This window comes from Xenia sp. Carnegie-2017, unplaced genomic scaffold (assembly GCF_021976095.1).
Source record: "Xenia sp. Carnegie-2017 unplaced genomic scaffold, XeniaSp_v1 HiC_scaffold_23, whole genome shotgun sequence".
Lineage (NCBI taxonomy): Eukaryota > Metazoa > Cnidaria > Anthozoa > Malacalcyonacea > Xeniidae > Xenia > Xenia sp. Carnegie-2017.
The window spans coordinates 10,089,069-10,109,588 of NW_025813486.1; the positions used below are offsets into that span (position 1 = coordinate 10,089,069).

Here is a 20,520-nt window from a genome sequence, read left to right on the forward strand (position 1 = left end):
GGTTGCTTTTTAGCATTTATGTAGAGCAGGTTATATTAGCAATACTTGTCATAGTGTACACTTGGCTATTTATTTATAAGCATGAAGTTGCTGATAAAATGCTCAATACACAAATATGAATGCATGTCAAATCTTCCACCAGTTCTTAAGAAGTGGGAGAAGTAAATGACAAGAACCAACAATCACCCACAGTTCAAAATTTCAAATCATCACTTTCACACATTACAAAAAGAGCATGTGAAATTCTTACAAAGCAAGTCTAACTTTGAAAGCAATAAAATTGTTATGAAACATGTTATATTAAGTGGATTGTGTGTATTTTGCACAGCATTCAAAGATACAGACTACCTGTTATCAGTTTTATCATAAATTTTTGGTCTTTCGACGACGTATGAGAAATTCATATTTCGAAGTGTGTTCTCCCTTTTATGTTTTATATAATACAGCGTTACGTATACAAAACATGTCTTGAAACGTCCACAATGCATCTTAACACAGTAATAACCAAATTTTGCTAACGATTTTGAAAAAAATAAAGCATTTAGGCTAGCATTCTATTCCCAAGTTAGCAGTTTTTGCAAAACAATCCGCCACGCAAATAAAACAGTCCACGCGAGATACACGCGAAGCGGCAAATCAGCTTCTATTTGGCATCAAACAAGTCTAGGTTTGTTTATAATGAGTTAGCCTTCCAGTTGTTGTAGAGTTCATTGACCATTCCAGACTGTCCACTGATCTGGCCATTAACCAATAAAATAAGCGTTTTTGGCGTTCATAGACTCCTTTATCCGTCGAACCAGTCAAGCCACCCCGCTTATCAGTCGGTTATTCCTGGTCAATTAAAATTCAACTGATCTGGTTACCAACGAGATATTCATTGCATTAATCATTAGTTTTCAATAATCAATAAAGCTGGATTTTTATCACGAAGTAGATGCGATAATAAAGTAAGAATAATCAATGAATTTTTAATTAATATGAATAGGTAATTTTTGAATTTCAAACAGCAGTCGCGCTACGGATTTGACATACTCTAGATCCGCCCCTGCAAATGACGTGAGGCGCATATGTATTTCTTGCGAATTTAGAGTGTTTTTGAAAGTTGATGCGAAATTTTATCATCTGCAATATGATAAAAGTAGTCATTCATGTTGCGTACTCATGTCTGTCCGTTACATAAATTACAAGCAAATTTATCGACTGAAACTTTGCTAAAATTAAAGTTAGACTCAAAAGCAATGTTTTCACGAAGCTTAATAATTATGAGAGTGTGTAATTCCAAACTAATGGTTATTGCTAGCAGGACTGCTCATTATAGCCAGACGGACTAAATTAAAGGAAATAGGAATTAAAATAAAATGGGGAAAAAACAAAAGGTAACTTGAGCTTATTTCGACAGTACAATTTCAACTACGACAATGACTAAGGACTGTTATTTTTAATGAGGAAATGCTGGGAATAAGGCAATTCAGCGATTCAGCTTGCGATAAAAATTATTTATACATACGATAACTTTGTATTTAAATTAAATAAGGGCGAAATGAATTTATAATTTTCTCACAATTATGCATGACATTGAATTATTCACTTGTGAGCGCATGTACGTCTTTTCCTATGCGAAGAATAATCTTGGTTTGCAAGTTACGTGATAGACGCCATGTTGGATGACAGTGACAAAACATATTTCTTATTTACAATGTAAATTTAACCGACATTGCATAAACTCCATTTATTTATTCCCAGGAGATAGTTTGCATACCAATAAGGGAGGCACAGTACGTAAGCATTCTTTAAATGATGTTCATTTACGCACTTTCTTCCTAAATGTCCTACCTAGCCAAGAACTTCCTCTTTGTTATGAGAGATACACATGCGCATAGTTATGCACATGACACAAAATTTGCATTTTTCCAGATTATAAAAAACAGCAATCGGAGAAAAAAACTATTATAAAGGATTCAAAGCACTAAGACGTTTCTCTAAAAAAAGTTGCCGAAAAACAGATACAAAACTGAGATTGTAAGGTAAGGTTTAAATCGAAATTTTTTATTGTTAATGAAAGTGAAGAAACGAAGCTTTTAAATTGAATTGTGCTTAGATAGAGATGCCTTTGTGCAGCGATGCAGAAGCATTTATGTATTACAACGCATCTTCGAAATGAATAAAGAGAGACCTCGTTATTTTTATGTCATTTTAGTACTCAATCGCGTTGTTTTAAATTAACAACAGCAACTTGTTTCAGCATCACTTGTTTCAAAATTTTGACTGATGCCATATGTTTTAACGAATACTCAATAATTTAAGGTTTTTTTGGCACCTTTCTCATTAATGAATTTTTCTTTTGTCCAACTTGACAGAGAGGTGAAAAAATAGCATCAATTTCGCTTTTATGACAAACAATTTGAAAAATATAGCTAAACACATCAACGTGAATGATTTGTCAAAATTTTTGATAGAAATCGCTAGTTCGAGACTTGAATTACAGGAGCGGGTCTAGCGTTTGTCAAAATAAATTATAGCTCCTAAATTTTAAATTCAAAGTACTTTCATAAAACCTCTATTGGTTTTCAATTTCTAAAGAATATAATTTCAATATATTCTTCAAGCTAACAATCTTTTAGAAAAATTAGCGAATGCTTACGAAAACCCTCAGCTTTCATATCGCGGGTAAATTTAGGTTTTTTATTGTTGTATTGGAATTTAGTTACAATCCTCATCAATTATGCATAGATGTTGGCTTAAATTCATCCAAATATGAATAATTGAGGAAGGTTATAAAATATTGCAATTAAAAGAAAAATACAATGGATGCTTATCGTTCGTACAGTCTGGCCAAATTTCGAAAAACATTGTTAGCTTGGACAGCATGTGTCATATTTTAACCCTATACGTGTTCCGATTGCTTTTCAACTTGGTAATTTTCGTGTGAAAGCTAATTGAAAAGTGCTTCTCCAGGTATCAAAATTCTCACTCAAAAATTCTCACACTGACTTAAAAAAATTTAACGTTAGATGACTCATCATGGGAAACACTTTTGTAAAAATACCATTTTTATGATAATAATCAGTTTTGTTGTAACCATGTAAAGTTTTTTGATGACCATGATGAGTTTTCAGATGACCATGACGAGTTTTCCGTTGACCATGACGAGTTTTCTCTTGACCAGTTGTGCGCCAATATCCTCCGTTGCAAAATCGAAGAGCAACCTTGTACGTTCCATCCTGATTTCTATGGCATGTTTCATAGATATCATCATTTGTTTTCTGTAAGATTTTATCACAATTTTATTTTATCACTCTCCATTAATTACACTAGCATATAATTTTAAGGTATTTATTACAATTAATACGGGTTTTTCCCCATTTCAATTCTGACCTAAACCCCAGGCTCGGCTCAAGAATTTGCCATCTGAGAAACTACGACTAATAATGTCAACCATACATGTTTACGTGTTTCTGAAATTAGTTTTCTCTATAAAGATTAACAAGTTTTATTGTTTCTTAAATCTGCCATCGAACTTAGACTTGCTCAGTCTGCAAAGTTGTTTAGCTGTAAAACTTATAATTTTTAAGCTTACAATGTTGCTCGGCTATTAGCATTTTACCTCACATAAATGGTGAACAAAATGACAAAAAGAGAATCTGCTAATACAATAATCAATACTATTTTCATTATTATAAACAAATGTACAAAACGCAATGAATTTTCAAACTGGAGAAATGAGGAAGAAAACGCATGGTTTCACTTCAGTTTGCGTGATTTTCAACTCATTGGAGATTTGAAAAAATGAAATAAAAACATGACATAATATTCATGATTATGGGGTCGCTTGAATAAAAAGAAATTGGGCAGTGTAGTATGACGAGTAAGTTTATTTGCCCAGTAATTTGACTGATTCATCTGTGTTTGTATTCATCTGAACTTGAAATTGAAGCCAAGAGCAATTCGAAACGTCTTTCTTTTAAATTGTTTTCTATTATATTATTTGAATCTACATGAATTAAAAAGTAATAAAAATGCTAACTTTCGTGGTGTATAGCTCCGATCTTTTATTACAAATAAAACTCTCTGATAACTCTCTAATAACGATCTCTGCAACATCTTTTCATTAAGAAAATTGTCAAAAATATAAAATACAGGGACTTTCTAAAAGGGAGGAACGGAATGAGGAAGAACTTTTTTGAAGGACCACACGTGGTTTCACTTTGATTTGCGTGATTTATGATAAATTACTTATGATCCTGTGGTCACTTGAATAAAAAAACACGACACGAAATTGAACTGTGTATTATGACGAGAAAACTTATTTGCCTAGCTGTTTGAATTATTTGTTTTTGTCTTTATCATAGCTTGAATCAACTTTGAAAGGTCTTTCTTTACAAATTTTTTTTGCGATTATGTTTACCTAATTTCAAATATCTATATAGAAAATTCTCCATAATGAAAAAAAACACCAATAATGAAAAATTTTTCAATGTTCATTGCATGAATTAAAATGTAAACAAAATACAAACGTCTTTCGGATATATGATCTGTTACCTACAATTAAACTTGTTTGTAATTTTAATCTGATGCTGCAATATCATTTTAAGAAAAACACAAGGTTTCACTTTTATTTGCATCTTGCATTAGTCGCATTTTGACTTTTGGTTGAATTTGCCTTAGTTTAGAAATTTTTTGTCGTCACTTCCAAAAGTTTAATCTACATATATATATAAAATACTTACCTCATTGAATTGTGCTTTTACAGAAATCAACTGAAAAAATAATGAAATTAAGATCAATGGCAGTTTCATTCTTTGACTTGTTATGAAAAGTTTTTTCTCTCCCCTTCTCTTCTCGAAAAAGATGTCGAGCTTGTTTGATGTCCAAAAGATATTGATGTTCCTTGATAGACGTCCTTCTTTCAATTAGTTTTAACCAGTGGTTTTAATGGTTTTGACCCTTGTGAGTACAGCGGGCTCAAAGCGGATGTAATCAATGACAACGGAAGTGAACAATAAATCTAAAAGGAAATTTGCTATATTAATTTTTATTATTTCAAAAAAGTCGTCGAAATCGTTCTCAAATTACGTGCAATTATACAAGTTGTATATAAAGCACACTATTTTGAAATGGCTCAATAGTTTTAATTATCTCTCAATTCTACCTAAGTAGAATTTGTTGCAGCCAAGGCAGTTATTAATACATAATATTGAAACGTGAAAGGGGTGAGGTTTTATCTTTGTTGGAGTAGAGAAAATCCATCTTTTAGTGTCAATATCTTGATGTGTGAGTTACGTCTTGGCCGCCATGTTGGATGATTTTTTCAACAAATTTATTTGCAAAAGATTTAAGGATTTACTAACAAATACAGTAATGTTAACAATGCAAATGTTGTCCAACATGCCAAAAATTCCATTGACCACTGCATGTTCCTTCACTCCCAGAGTAGGGGTTGCGCACCAATTATGAGAAATGTGAAGCAAGTTAAGACGAGCCTACAGTTGACGATCGTTTCTACCACAGACACAGTAGACTCAGCCAATCCGAACGTTGAAACCATTGAGTTCTATAATAACTGGAGCGGCTATCTCAAGCGCGGCCTTAGATATCTGATGTTGTAAAAAACATGGCGGATTTCGTCCGTTGCCGCTGAGATTTACCGAAATTGACCGCTTTTCCGAAAATTTCACAATTTCCCACTCCCTCCTGAAGAAAGAGTGAGGAAAATGTATGTGTGTATTTGGGATTCGGCTAGCAATTTTTTGATGAAAATCACGATAAAAACCTACAATTCGTAACAGCGAGTCAACTGTGCTTGCTTTCCAGTCATCGGCTCTTGCGAGGAAAGCTATTAACTATAAACTATGTACGAAAGAACTCTTTGAACGTTTTTAAACATCGTGTCTAATGTACATGTGCACGATGTGGACGATGTGGTCTCTTTTCAAGGTAAGGAGAAAGTCTTGAGCCATGTCCAGCCGACAATTTAAAAAAAGATGGTAAAAAACAAATTCTGAAGAAACGAGATATCTCGAGATGAAAAAAATGTGAATGAAAACAAAACGCGAAGTGAACTGTAAAATTTCGATTTATTTCAAAGTCATCCTCAGACAGAATGATAATCCAAACAATGCATACACATATATATTTACAATGCATGAATTAAGTAACGAAAGTCAAGCAATAGAAATTAAATAGTTTGATATTTACGAATGTGGAGTTGGAAGTGCTGTCATATTTTAAAAGGATGAATTGAAACAAGAGACCAGACTGGTGGAATGAGTGTATTGTAATTTAAGAGAAGAGTTGTAATTCTTTGCTAGCCTTAAGTCCCGTGTTAACAAACCATTTCTTAATATATGTGTATGCATGGTTTGGATTATCATTCTGTCTGTGGATGACTTTGAAATAAATCGAAAATTTACAGTTCACGTCTTGTTTTGATTCACATTTTTACATCTCAAGATGTCTTGTTTCTTCAGAATTTGTTCTTTACTTAACTCTTAAAGAGTACTCTATAGTCATATTTATGTCAATGTGGTAATGTATGTTAGTGCAATCAGACTAAGTTACACAACATATTTGCAATAAGAATTTTCTTTTAATGAAGTTTTGAGAAAAAAAACAATATATAATCTTTTTGTATTTCTGCTAAAGATGACTAAATGACAAAAAAAAAATATTTAAAATATATTTCCTTGTAAGGTTTATTGTACAGTTGCTGCAATTGTTCAGCACGTTTTGACTGGTAGGTTTCCTTCCCTACACTGCTTGGCAACATGGCCCAATCTTTTGCATATATAGCAACGTCGTCCTGTTAAATATTCATAAGAAAGCTGTAGTTCATAAAACTTTTTATTTGTTTGTGTCATTAGCTTAATTCTGTTAACAATAATGCATGCAACTTGAAGTTTTCAACCATCTAATCAAGCTGATGTTTTATCACTAGGTCAATCAAACTTACTTCTTCTCATACGATTAAACTCTATACAAAAAAGTATATAATTGTCAATTAAAATGGTCATGAAAGAAATGTTATTTCATTTTTGTCATTACTTTTCTTGCATTCATTCATTTTGTGGCCTTTGTGGCCACAATTATAGCATCTTCCTTCATTAAAAAACAATGGCAATTATCAGCCAGGCATCAAAGGCAATTAGTACATGTATACACTATACCACACCTTTAAATGAACTTTTTGCTTCGACATTGCTTTCTACATAAACAAATCGTTTGTTAGGTGCTGTTTGATTTGTTATGTGTATGATTAAATTTCAGGTTAAAAGACTCTTGGTGAAAAGACTCTTGGTGAAAAGGCTCAGGTGAAAAGACAAAAGTATCATGTGAGAGCTGATGGGCATATATCATATATGAATGAGAACAGTATTGTATACAAAGCACTGTTTACCTTCTTTATTTTTTTGGTTTTCAGAATTGGAGCCACCTCAAATAGTAGTAGATTTTAGCACATTTTGATGCATTGTTGTATTGTGTAATAAAGCAAAAACAATCATTAAACAGTATAACCATTTTGGCTAAATACACACTTGCATTTTCATTATCTTCCTCTTCAGTTTCCTGACCTGTTTTGAATGCAATTGAACTATTTGAGTGATTTTCAGTTTTCAAAACAAAAACAAATTTTATACACATTTGATACCAGTGTCCATTGCTTTTTCCTCATCTGTATAATCTAGCATCTGGTGTTTTTGTATGCAAAAAACGATAAAGTGTAAATAGATATTTTGCAAGAAGGGATTTAAACCATGTAAATGAATCACTTTTTGTTTACTTCCATGCTGAAAGCTTCATATAAAGCTTTTCAGATCAGAAATTATTAAATTATTGATCTGTACTAACCTCTTTTCATCCATGGACCACAATAGAAAGTTGGCAAATACAATAAAACAAGAAATAAGCAAAGGAAAATTCAGACAAGTTTTAAAAATATTTATAGTATTTAAAAAAAAAAGCGGGAAAAAAATGCAAATGACAAACACCAATGCTGTATTCTGATTGGTTAACAAATCAAACTTTTTTTTTAACTATGAAGAACTAAATATTGCATTGAATTTTAAAGTTTTTTATAGTTTGTAAGAGATGATTCCCATGATAATATACATGTAAATTTAGCGTGCACAAATCGTTAATTGCTGTATCAGTAACGTTGAAACAGGGTGTAAATCCTGGAGAGGGATTGATATGTGGTGGCTCAGCCTCTCCCTTTCAAAAGTTAGCAGTTTTGTCGAGCAAAGCATGTAATTTTGCGGAAATTAAAACGGCAAATATTAACGATGACGTTTGGATCAACTCATAACTAAGTAAAAGCGATTTTGCTGGTATTAACATAAAAATTACACTACGTTTTGTTGGGCAAATCAAATTCTGCAACGTTTCCCTCTCCATTCTCGGGACTCCAGTCACACCCCTGCATTCAAGTAAAATTCTTCTAAATTTTTTCAAGTTATTCGAAGTTTAACCATTGGCTTTTACAAGTCAAGAAACTATATAAACAATGTGAACTCATTGAACTATAAGGTACAAAAATGTTAAAGATAAAATGTTACGCATCATGAACGTTGTTCAAGGACTTCCGCATGCAGATCATCCCGGCAATATTCATAATGTCACCTGTAAGTTAAACACGTGCGTTTAATATTGAGTAACGTTTATTTTTAAAAGAACGTTAACAATTCATTTATCAATTGACAGACTGGTTTAATTTTGAAAAAAGCACTTACTACAACGCTCGATCTGATTGAAAGTGCTATCAATGTTACGACCACAAAATAGTTTTCTTATGTCGTCCAATTGGGCTGTTTTGTTGAGTATTTTTCTCTATAAAAATAGTTCAAAATGAATATTGTGCTATTGTTGTTCTATATTGTACTATGTTGTAGAGGAATACTCACATAGAAGACTTGCATTTCGAATTACTTCTCATTCTTTTTAATTGTTTAGTTACGTAAACTAGCCTCAGCACAACACTTTATCAGTTTATAAGCATGATTATCTGTAACTGTCGACTCTAACACATGCTCATCTAACATGCTAAAAACTTTTTTCTCTACACACACAGATAATACCGTCGCAGCAATTGCACTCGATATGTTTGCTGCTGCATGTGGCAAGCCACCATGGCAGGAATTTACCATCCTCATTACACATTTCTCTGTTTCCTGACACACTTTCAGAAGATCGTCAGTTGGTATTTTTAAACCACCGTTGCTCTTCCATGCCACAAATAGTTCTGGTGCTCTTTCTTTAGATGATGTCAGAGCATCCATACAATCATCACAATGGATCTTCCTTTTCACCATTTTGCGACATACCCAGCAATATACGATATTGCTGCCTCCTTGTAGTCTGAAAGCTGAATGTAGTTTGAGGTGTCGCTGTAATCGTGGTCAGTTTGTTCTGGCCCACGCAGTTCTAGATCGTATCTTCTTGCAGTATTTACATCGGAAATATCTGCCGACATTTGTTCACTCTCACACCGATCTTCTAGTCTACTTAGAATTTCGGTACCATGCTGAGCAACACAATTTCCATGACCTCCTTTAATGTTATGTCGCATCAACAACTGCTTGTACGCTGCTTTGAACTGTCGAGATGTCGGGTTGTTGTTCCAACCTCCTGACGCTCGCACAGCTGAAAAAAACAATTCTAAATGATCTTGACTTGTCTTATAAGTAAGCAAATATTTAAGGGGAGAATTTTCACTTATAACAAGATCCTCAGCAAGCCCTTGCACTGCTTCAATGCACAACAGAAACCCCAAGAATCCTGTTTTCCTCTTATGGGAAAAATCGACTTTCCATCAGCACCCTTCAGATTTAAGACGTATTGCCTTGCTTCATCCAAGAAGGTTTTATCAGCTTGTAATTCGCTTTCCTTATTGGTGCTTTGTAATTTTAGCAATTGGATTCCTGGAATTCAAAACGTCAAACAAGCGATCAAATACTCGAATGAATTTGACTGTTTTATCACACCCTTTAAACTGTGGAAGTTTGAGCTTACCTTCACAGAACTCTAAAGCATCTGCAACACTCGAGCTGAGTGCTTGCACTGCTAAATTACCTTCATTTTCTGTGGCTTCCAGTTTATGTGAGCTTTCTTTAGTTTGTTGGCAAGTCGCAAGCCTTCTGAGGCTTGCAGTTTTTCTAGCTCAACTAGGTATTGCCATCTTACCAAACCATCTTTTTCATCCTTCAGAGTTCTCAATTCAGAAATTGCTCCTCTGACAAGCTTGATCATGTGACAAGGATCTAAGAATGCATAAATTTTCAACATTAAATCAGATGGATGTAAAAATATGCTTGGAAATCATTAAGTGAAAGTTTCACTCCAAGCAACTTCATCATTGCAAGATGTGTGGATGGACCATCACACGTTAAACTTCCAACTTTAACACCAACATCATGCAACTGCATCAAACACTCCTTGGTTAAATTTGCTTTTACTTCTGCAGTGAGGCCATCTACCAAGAAGTAACCAACTGGTACTTTCAAGATGAATCTAGAGCAACAGCCATGTATACCAAAACTTCTGTTGCTTCAGGGAGTGAATCATCGTCAATCCCAGTACCAAGGTCAACATAACCACAAACTTTTTGACCATCCCATTCTACGTGTTTACGGATTGACATTTCATCCAGCATCAATGCACATATGACTTCCTTGCCATCTTTCTTTGATTCTTGAACCTTCACTTTCAAAGCATTCAAGGCATCCTTGGTGAAACCAGGGTCACCATCCACGGAATTATACCAAGATCGAATTACTCTTGGATGAGGTAAGGCTAAATTAAACTTCTCACGAACATAATCATAAGCCTTAGGCGAGTAAAATTTCAAAGTTAGTGCAAAAGCTTGCAATTCTGGGGGGTATTGAGCACCTTTTTTACCCTGAGTGTTTGCCACTAAACGACTCAAAATATCTTCAGGAACCCCAGATAGTGAAGCATTAAGAAGTTCAGCTTGATCAGAGCTGATCATTTTATCATCTTTAAGGCAATCAATGATTGACAATAAATCATTTACCTTCTTTTTCAGTCTACTTTTTTCCATATTAGACACTTTTAACCTCTTTCTATAATACTCTGCCCGGTCTATAACATCTTCCAATTGTCTTTTCAGTCTCCTGGGAGACTTAAGACAATACGAGTGATCATGAGTAGAGAAATGACGACTCACCTTTTCAGTGCTCTTCGTAGATTCAACATCCTTCACCTGTTGAAATAATGTGGGCACAGCACTATCTTCTAGACACACTTTGTTACCTGATATTCTCTTCATGCTATCGGAAAAATGATCTGAGCAAACTCTGCTCCACTTAGTTAGAACTGTGAGAGGCGACCATTTCTTTATACTATTTACCCATTCCAAAAAAAGTGCAGGGTTTTTTTCTTCGTCAGGAAAACTATTTGAAATAGATTAGTAAATTTGTTTCATGCGTTGATTCAACAAATAAATAAACAAATTTGTTGAATTTTTTAAAAAACACACAGGAAAACATCAGTGTATGCAGTATTTAAGACAATGTTTTTTCATAAGGCCTAACAGATTTTGGGGCTTTCAATTGTATAAATGCCGATTCAATCTTTCAGGAACAAACAAAATAAGCGAATAACTCACCTGTGAAAAGCGATGTCCTTCGCGTTGTCAATATTACGACATTCTACAATTGAACATCGATTAGGCATTTTTGAAAAAAATATTGTTTTGGCCTTGAAAATATTGTTTATTTATCATACAGCTTGCAATTGCATTTGAAATTTTCAACTGAAGGCGGGAAAATCAATAACACCAATCCGGAGGAGGTCGAGAATATTATTTTTCTGCAAAGCGATCATTTCAGCGGAAATACGTCCGTTGGCCGCCATGTTTTTTACAACAGTTCCCAGTCCACTTAGCCGCTCCAGTTATTATAGAACTCAATGGTTGAAACCCAATAAATTTTTTATATACAATGCTTAATTAAAAAATGATAATTTGAGCAGTTATTATGATTTTTGAATACATTATCAACTCTTTGAATACATTATCAACTCTTTGAATACATTATCAACTCTTTGAATACATTATCAACTCTTTGAATACATTATCAACTCTTTGAATACATTATCAACTCTTAACGGTTCGCTTTCGTTATTCCCCCTAAATACTTGATGAAATCTCTCCTGTCTGAGAGTATAGCCGTTTCCTTGTTGCTGTTTTTTGTTTGTGTCTGTATTCCCAATAATTCGATTGAAAACAATGTTAAAACGCTTGGAAATCAAGAGCAAGATTCCACCATACTACCCTAATACTTTCACGTTTTGTGTCACATTAAAAATTTCTTGAAAGCATAGAAAGTTATCTGTAAAGGCTTTTAGCAAATCACAGTCGAGATTGAGCCAACATTTTATAATAAGAACACTTTATTGTACTACTATAAGTCTATAACACTACAGCAAAAGGTTACCATGAATGTAATGCCCAATTTTTCCATTGATTTAGCATCTTTTTAGAATCCATGCACAGATCATTTACGTTGGTTACGTGCATGTGCATTCTTCGCGCGTGGAAAACGACAGCACGTGGGAAAAAAGATGGAGGTCAAAGAAGAAAGTCTTCGTTCTTTTAATTTGTTGATTAAAAACGTGGAGAAAAATGTCGAACACTTTATAACTCACGATGAAAATCAATGTTCGGAAATTCTTTCTGGCCTACGCGAAATTTACTACCTCACTAAAAAGGAGGAAGCTGTTTGTGGGCGAAGTATCAAAGGATGTCCTTTCGAGAGACTACAACTTGATGATACGAATTTCGATGTAGAAATAATATGGCAGCAAATACAGCTTCAAAATGAGTGCCTTTTACCTAAGTTGAGTGTAGAAGTTAAGACTTTGACAAATGGAACTGTATTTTTGAGGAAAAATATGAAAATTTTAGCGGCCGATGTAAGAACAAATAAAATGGAAAGTGATTCTCAAATATTGGCTCAAAGTGATTCTGAGAAGGGTGGATCCAAATCAACTTTGGAGAAACAGCAGGAAAAGGTAAAACTTTATGTAAATCATTGTATATATAAAATGCATATGACTTCATTTTGTGTTTCTATTGATTCTGATAGATCTCAAAAAGTTGTTTGAGAATTTGTAAATTTTTTTTGGGTAAAATGCAGATTTACAAAGTTACAACGGCTCAAATACAGTTTTGGCAAAAAAAAAAGGAGCAAACACTGCAGGACTGAAACCCAGGACTACATCCGAGGAAATTATTTCAGTCAATTTTACAATATGCCTTTACTGTACTTGCGTGGTGTTTTCATTGAGTATTCATGGAAAATTTATGACTCTCTTACAAAATAGTCAGAAAGCATCTTCGATTATAATTGTATAATAAAACTTTTATTGAATTTGGTTTTTGCATGTTATCAAAACTATTTGGAGCTTGATCAACGTTATCTGCCTCAGCTTTGCTTTGACCCAGGTCTGAATAGTCATGCTCGACCTCATTTAATATTTGTTAAATATGCCTACTGCCATGGCAATTGGGATTAGTGTTTAGTGGAGCACACTTCCGAAAATTTCTCAATCATATTGAAATAGAATTTAAAATCCCATATGATGTGGTCAGAGTTAGCTAACAAAATCTAATGCAAACTTGTCCACCTCCACCCACCCCCATCCCCTTACAAGACTATCTTAGATGCAAACTATTTCACCGCCACCCACCCCCACCCCCCTACAAAACCATCTTAGATCACTGCTTGAAGGTGCAAAGAAATTTTGACGAGATTTATTAGTTGCTTTGTTGAAACATTGCTGCAATGGTATTGTTAAGGTGAAAAAGCAGATTGCGGCATTGGAACAAAGTAATATTGCGACAAAAAGTTGGCAACTCTCAGGAGAGACATCGCATCTGTACGACCGCAAAATAGTCTGCTGGAGGAAGTGTTGCAGTTTGATCACACTACAGCTCCTGGTTAGTGAATAATAGATCTATGGAAACTAAATATCTAAAATTTTTCATGTTGCCCTCTTTGCTATTTAAAGGCTGAAACACACTAGGCAGTCGCTTTATTTGCGCATCTAAAACTACCGCTCTGCGTGGTTACTAAGCTGGTAGCGTAGTCGCATCAGCTAGTCGCTTTGAAATTCAACATGTTGATTATACAAAAAACAAAAAAGATTAAACAAAAAAGATTGTAGCATAATGCTTTATCCAACAACTACAAACAATAACGACCATATCCGACAACATTTGAAGAATAACCTTCCATTCTTCTTCCTTGTAAACAAGACAAATCTACTCAAAAGCAGAGAGCCTTACGCTACAAGTCCTGGGCTTGTGGCCGGTATAGCAGAGTAAAAAGGTGAAAGGTTTATTATAGATTAATCAACTGAATATTCCTGCTCATTTTGTTTGGAAGCATGTTAAACAGTTCATATGGACTAAGCTCGAATTCCATATTAAATATACAGTAACATAATCTGGTGTTAATGTTAGACAATACATCATTGCCCTTCAGTGAAAGCATCCCGCTTTTCACTGGAAAAGAATGAATCTAATATCGTTGTTAAACATACTGTAGATTGTCACTAGCATCCCGCTTGCCGACATGAATGAGTATGATTATAAGGTTAAATAGTTGGAATGTTACGTATTAAACAAAAAAAATGGTAGCATAATGCTTTATCCATTAGTGGAAGGTTAATTTTTCAAATGCAGTTGAATAAGGTCGTTATTGTTTATAGTTGTTGAATAAAGCATTATGCTACCATTTTATGTAGGTAGAGGACAAAATAGGTGAATTTACACTGGAATCATTCAATTTTTATAAGTATTATCGAATAGGGACGATAGGAGCTACAAACTGAAACTTATTAACCTCAATGCACAGAATAAGATTGTCCACGATATATGCATAATGGGCTATGATCATATTGGCGTGTTTTAACTGGCTTGTTCTCTTTTGTCCACATAGAAGTTTGTACTAAGTAAATATTCTTGTATTAGTAGCTATAATATAGGCCAAAATAAAAGCTTAAGTGATGTCTGTGTCTGTAACAAACAGAAATCTCTGCCATGTTCAATAGACGCGATGCTAGCTCACATGTTTGTTTCTGGCGTTCAACCTACTGACGCGTGCGCATTAATTCGCTTTGGACGCGCGACTGAAGCGACTGCTTAGTGTGTTTCAGGCTTAAGAAATGGAAACATTTTCGTGTTTCTTTTGAGTTTCAGTAACACATGGAAAGTTTAGGAGAAACTAAAAGTGTGTTTATGAGCAATTTTGATATTTTCCCAAACTTTCACTAATGTTTCTATAACTCAAAAGGAACAAGTAAATAAGTTTTCTATTTCGTTTATAAAATAGACTATTAGAAAAATAAATTTGTTGATTTTATTTACATATTACGTATGTAAATATGTAAATGTGCAAACCTGCGAGACTGCGTGTTTCTATAGTTATAGAAACACGGATTTCTTGACCATTTAATGACGCCTGTGTTTTTAAAAAGCTATTTCAAATTCGGCTCGCAAATTTAAATTTTTCAACACGAAGTCTTACCTCTTCTCTCTTTTACCTTTTGTTTTTTTAATTTTGAATCAACTTGTTAAATTGATATGTACGTACGTAAGCAAGCCTCTGTAGCGTACACTACTGACTAGTGTGTATCTTGTGCCATTTTAAAAGTGCTTACTTAAAGTGTATTCTCATTATATAGCTCCTGTTATAACAGTAGAGAGAAGCAAAAATTTAGAAAATATTATCATCGGGAGAATTAAAGATAACGTAAGTTGTTCAAGGAATTCTTTGATGATTATCTTTTGGTATATCCAAGGAGGTATTTGATATTGACGAAATTCTCCGTTAATGAATGACGCTATCCCGCATCACGTTATTCCTTCTGGGTCACACTTTCCAGTGTTAGTCACGTTATCCTGTATTGGTCACGCTAACCGTCCTATGTCACGCTATCCTGTATTGGTCACGCTAACCGTCCTAGGTCACGCTTTCCTGTATTGGTCATGCTACACTACGTTGGTCACGCTTCCCTGCTTTGATCATACTATCCAACATTGTTCACTCTACACTACTTTGGTCACGCTATCCTTCATTGGTAACGCTGTCCTGCATTGGTCATGCTATCTTGCCTAGGTCACGCTATCTTGTCTAGGTCACGCTATCCTGCATTGGTCACACTATCCTGCATTAGTCATGCTATCTTGCCTAGGTCACGCTATCTTGCCTAGGTCACGCTATCTTGTCTAGGTCAAGCTATACTGCATTGGTCACTCTAACGTGCATTGGTCACGCTTTTCATTTTGGTCACGCTATCTTGCTTTAGTCGCACTAACGTGCATTGGTCACGCTTTCGTTTGGGTCACGCTATCTTGCTTTAGTCACACTAACGTGCATTGGTCACGCTTTTCATTTAGGTCACGCTATCTTGCTTTAGTCACACTAACGTGCATTGGTCACGCTTTTCATTTAGGTCACGCTATCTTGCTTTAGTCACACTAACGTGCATTGGTCACGCTATCCTGCATAAGTGACGCTATCCTGCATTGGTCACGCTATCCTGCATTGGTTACGCTATCCTGCATTGGTAACGCTATCCTGCATTGGTTACACTATTCTGCATTGGTAACGCTTTTCATTTGGGTCACGCTATCCTGCATTGTTCACGTTTTCATTTGGGTCACGCTATTTTGCTTTAAGTCTGGTCTTCATTGGCGACATAAGCTTAGCACAAGATTATTAAAACAAGATTATCTTGTTTTATAGCGCCATCGTGCATGGGTCCTTTTATTTCCTCGGTATCACATGCTATCATACGTGATCTCTTCCATAGGCATGGGATGACGTGGAGCGAAAAGAAAAGCCAGTAAAGGAAGTTGAATACAAGAAAGCTCACCCAATAAGTCAAGAGAAAAATTAAATGAGTCTGAGTGAAATATATGAGAGAGAATATCAACAACAACAGGCATGTTTTGACTTAAGAAACGAGCAATTTTTCATAGATTTTCTCATGTGAATCTTGAAAGGTTTTCATAAAGTTTTTTGGAAGATTTGACATGTATTTTTTTAGAATCCAGAGGAAGAAAAGGAAAACAAAGAACATGTTGAAATTAAGAAATTGATGAAATCTCTCTTTTCGAAATTGGATGCTCTAACCAACTTTCATTTTACACCCAAACCGGTGAGGCTTAAACACTTTAAGTACATGTATTTTTACATGTATTGTTACATGTATTCTGCAGCTTGTCTTCTTACATGCATTATTCCATGTATTTTTACATGTATTCTTATATGTATTCTGCAGCTTGTCTTCTTACATGCATTGTTCCATGTATTTTTACATGTATTCTTAAGTCAAGAGAAAAATTAAATGAGTCTGAGTGAAATATATGAGAGAGAATATCAACAACAACAGGCATGTTTTGACTTAAGAAACGAGCAATTTTTCATAGATTTTCTCATGTGAATCTTGAAAGGTTTTCATAAAGTTTTTTGGAAGATTTGACATGTATTTTCTTAGAATCCAGAGGAAGAAAAGGAAAACAAAGAACATGTTGAAATTATGAAATTGATGAAATCTCTCTTTTCGAAATTGATGCTCTAACCAACTTTCATTTTACACCCAAACCGGTGAGGCTTAAACACTTTAAGTACATGTATTCTTACATGTATTTTGCTGCTTGTCTTCTTACATGCATTGTTCCATGTATTTTTAAATGTATTCTTACATGTATTCTTACATGTATTTTACATTATTCTTATATGTATTCTGCAGCTTGCCTTCTTACATGCATTGTTCCATGTATTCATGTATTCTTTATGTCCATGTATTTTTGCATGTCTTCTTACATGTATTCTGCAGCTTGTCTTCTTACATATATTATTCGATGTATTTTTACATGTATTCTTACATGTATTTTGCAGCTTGTCTTCTTACATGCATTATTCCATGTATTTTTACATGTATTCTTACATGTATTCTGCAGCTTGTCTTCTTACATGCATTGTTCCATGTATTTTTGCATGTATTCTTAAATCTTTTGCAAATAAAACTGTTGAAAAAATCATCCAACATGGCGGCCATGACGTAACTCACACATCACGATATTGTTCATGCAATGAACATTGAAAAGATTTTTTATTATTGGTGTATTTGTTTCATTATGGAGAATTTTGTATATAGATATTTGAAATTAGATAAAGACAATCGAAAAAAAGTTTGTAAAGAAAGACCTTTCAAAGTTGATTCAAGCTATGATAAAGACAAAAACAAATGATTCAAACAGCTAGGCAAATGAATTTTCTCGTCATAATACATAGTTCAATTTCGTTTTTTTATTCAAGTGACCACAGGATCATAAATAATTTATCATAAATCACGCAAATCGAAGTGAAACCACGTGTGGTCCTTCAAGAAAGTTCTTCCGCATTCCGTTCCTCCCTTTTAGAAAGTCCCTGTTTTTTTAGATTTTTGACAATTTTCTTAATGAAAAGATGTTGCAGCAGAGATCGTTATTAGACAGTTTTATTTGTAATAAAAGATTTGTAAAAACCTTCCTCAATTATTCATATTTGGATGAATTTAAGCCAACATCTATGCATAATTGATGAGGATTACAACTAAATTCCAATACAACAATAAAAATTCTAAATTTACCTGCGATTTGAAAGCTGAGGGTTTACGTAAGCATTAGCTAATTTTTCTAAAAGTTTGTTAATTTGAATAACATAAGCCATGATTTAACTTATTTTAATTGCTTTTTCACTGTGTTATTTTCGTGCGCAAGTTATTTCAAAAGTGCTTTTCGGTATTACATTATTTACCTTTAATGTTTTACTTTCAGATTAATATTGGAAGTCTAACAAGACAACTACATGTTTACAACAATCACTACGTCCAATCACAAAAACACAAAGCTTATTTATATTTTGCAATGCCAATAGGTAGTTATGAACTCAAAATCCCTAAAAAACTTACGTTTTTTAAAAAACAAAACTATTTCGATTGAATGTTTGTTTGGCAATTTTAAAATATGAGTTATTTTTATCAAATGCTCACACGATGTGAAGATTTTGTTTAACGAGCACAGCAAATTTCTGGGGTCTGGAGAAAATTTAGCAATTTAAAGCCTGACTAATTTCAAGATATTACAAAAAGGTGCAACATGTTTGCAGTGACTCCCATGTTAAGTTAATCCAAATTATTAAGACCCAGTCAACTTTATTTTTCGATTCTACTAGGAGTCATTTGTTGCAATTATGTAAAAATAAACATCACAACATCTTAAGTTTTATAGTTAGAATCTTGCCATGCGAGATCAATGTGAGAAAATAAGCCCCAATGGCCGCAAGCTTTGTAAATGTATAACAATGCGGTGGTTTTAATGAAGTCATAACCATAAAGTAAGATTGCATAAGGCCAAATATTATTTTAATGATAAAACTAAAACATTCTAAATTCCTAATATATTGTTTTTTGTTCCTTTGAAAACAGGGAAGTCTTGCAAAGATAGTTTGAGAAAATATCCATTTTCAATCTCTGAGTCTACTGGATAAACGTCATAAATCAAATGTTTCAAGTATATTGTGACATGGAGACCAAGGAAGGAGGCTGGACCCTAGTTTATAGCTACACTTTTACAAACTACCATAGCTTTACGTCTGGTAGCAATGCTGTAATACCACGACCTAACTGGCCAGCTAGTAGTGCAACCGTCCCAGTTTCAAAAACTCCTCCACAAAGCAAATCATTGTTCGGAGCAACAGATTGAAATCTTTGGAAGGAAATTGGGAACGAATTCATGGTGACGTCAAATAGTAATGATTCGATCGTTTGTGAACCTGGAATTGGAAGTTTGGTCACAAAGAAAAATGGAGATGTATCATGTCAAAATATCAAGAATGTTAGTACTGCATGCAAAAACTTAGCTCCTACAACAATTTCATGGGATTCTTCTAACGGGCCAAGATTAAACAGGAAAAGTCTTTTTTATTATTTTGACGGTAACATTAATGGTTATTGGCCAACACACGAGCACATGTGGCAGCAACTAAGATAATCAAAAGAAAGGTATTTCTGATCCTCAATGAAACATTTATATTCGTTGAAATTAGTACACTGGAAAGAGAACGAATAAATTTTGATTTCGCATTTTTGATTGCTTGCTGACAATGTTAGAAATATTTAAAATATTAATCATTTGCTGAATATAACTAAATACAACACATTTAGTCTTACCTACACTTTAAATTTGCACTCTCAATAAATATGATTACGAACAATTTATCAATGGAACACCACAGTATAGTGAGTTATTTTCAGAAGAGTGAACATTGCAACTCTTAATTATATTATAGTTTGATATTATGTGTATAAGCATGATCCAGAAGCTGACAAGCATGTGCTCATCAATATGATGAACTGTGTAGTAACCAAAATTGTTCACCCTTAATTTATTTGTTCACAGCTAAAAAATCATGAGATATTTTCTTTATCGTTTCCTGCTCTTCCATGTGTCTC

At 34.0% G+C, this 20,520-nt stretch overlaps 2 protein-coding genes, 3 long non-coding RNA genes and 1 pseudogene across 6 annotated transcripts; 3 read left to right on the forward strand and 3 right to left on the reverse strand.

Annotated features, from left to right (window-relative positions):
• Window positions 1-2,433: 2,433 nt before the first annotated feature.
• LOC124448365 lies at window positions 2,434-5,043 on the reverse strand. The gene is made up of 2 exons (XR_006949036.1): window positions 4,728-5,043; window positions 2,434-3,263 (listed from the first exon to the last, which is right to left on the reverse strand). It is a non-coding gene; the product is annotated as an uncharacterized LOC124448365 (long non-coding RNA).
• A 682-nt stretch (window positions 5,044-5,725) lies between these two features.
• LOC124448363 lies at window positions 5,726-7,361 on the forward strand. Its single transcript, XR_006949034.1, has 2 exons — window positions 5,726-5,934; window positions 7,264-7,361. It is a non-coding gene; the product is annotated as an uncharacterized LOC124448363 (long non-coding RNA).
• Window positions 6,727-7,198, reverse strand: LOC124448364. Its single transcript, XR_006949035.1, has 4 exons — window positions 7,169-7,198; window positions 7,042-7,095; window positions 6,950-6,970; window positions 6,727-6,799 (listed from the first exon to the last, which is right to left on the reverse strand). It is a non-coding gene; the product is annotated as an uncharacterized LOC124448364 (long non-coding RNA).
• A 52-nt stretch (window positions 7,362-7,413) lies between the features above and the next one.
• Window positions 7,414-10,291, reverse strand: LOC124449077. The gene is made up of 3 exons (XM_047000019.1): window positions 10,066-10,291; window positions 7,646-7,685; window positions 7,414-7,568 (listed from the first exon to the last, which is right to left on the reverse strand). The coding sequence occupies exons 1-3, from the start codon at window positions 10,276-10,278 to the stop codon at window positions 7,414-7,416; spliced, it is 408 nt and encodes a 135-aa protein (XP_046855975.1). The 5' UTR covers window positions 10,279-10,291.
• Window positions 10,292-12,568: 2,277 nt separating this feature from the next.
• LOC124448360 lies at window positions 12,569-16,908 on the forward strand. 2 transcript variants are annotated; one of them, XR_006949033.1, is made up of 4 exons: window positions 12,569-13,026; window positions 13,814-13,954; window positions 15,703-15,770; window positions 16,834-16,908. XR_006949033.1 is itself a non-coding variant. In XM_046999368.1 (4 exons), the coding sequence occupies exons 1-4, from the start codon at window positions 12,577-12,579 to the stop codon at window positions 16,868-16,870; spliced, it is 645 nt and encodes a 214-aa protein (XP_046855324.1). In that variant the 5' UTR covers window positions 12,569-12,576; the 3' UTR covers window positions 16,871-16,908. The 2 variants fall into 2 exon arrangements, 1 of the variants encoding a protein (XP_046855324.1); XM_046999368.1 differs by having other exon boundaries at window positions 13,814-13,953; window positions 15,753-15,770.
• A 166-nt stretch (window positions 16,909-17,074) lies between these two features.
• Window positions 17,075-20,324, forward strand: LOC124448361 (annotated as a pseudogene).
• The last annotated feature ends 196 nt before the right edge of the window (window positions 20,325-20,520 follow it).

Bases quoted from the DNA above. Each gene is read 5' to 3' on its own strand.
- LOC124449077 (XM_047000019.1), bottom strand. From the start codon at position 10,278: ATGTTGAAAATTTATGCATTCTTAGATCCTTGTCACATGATCAAGCTT. The intron at 7,686-10,065 runs GTAATTTAGCAG...CAAAAACACCAG, and splicing joins GGAAGCCACAGAAAATGAAG to ATGCTAGATTATACAGATGA. The intron at 7,569-7,645 runs GTATCAAATGTG...CATTCAAAACAG, and splicing joins GGAAAAAGCAATGGACACTG to GTCAGGAAACTGAAGAGGAA.
- LOC124448360 (XM_046999368.1), top strand. From the start codon at position 12,577: ATGGAGGTCAAAGAAGAAAGTCTTCGTTCTTTTAATTTGTTGATTAAA. The intron at 13,027-13,813 runs GTAAAACTTTAT...GGTATTGTTAAG, and splicing joins TGGAGAAACAGCAGGAAAAG to GTGAAAAAGCAGATTGCGGC.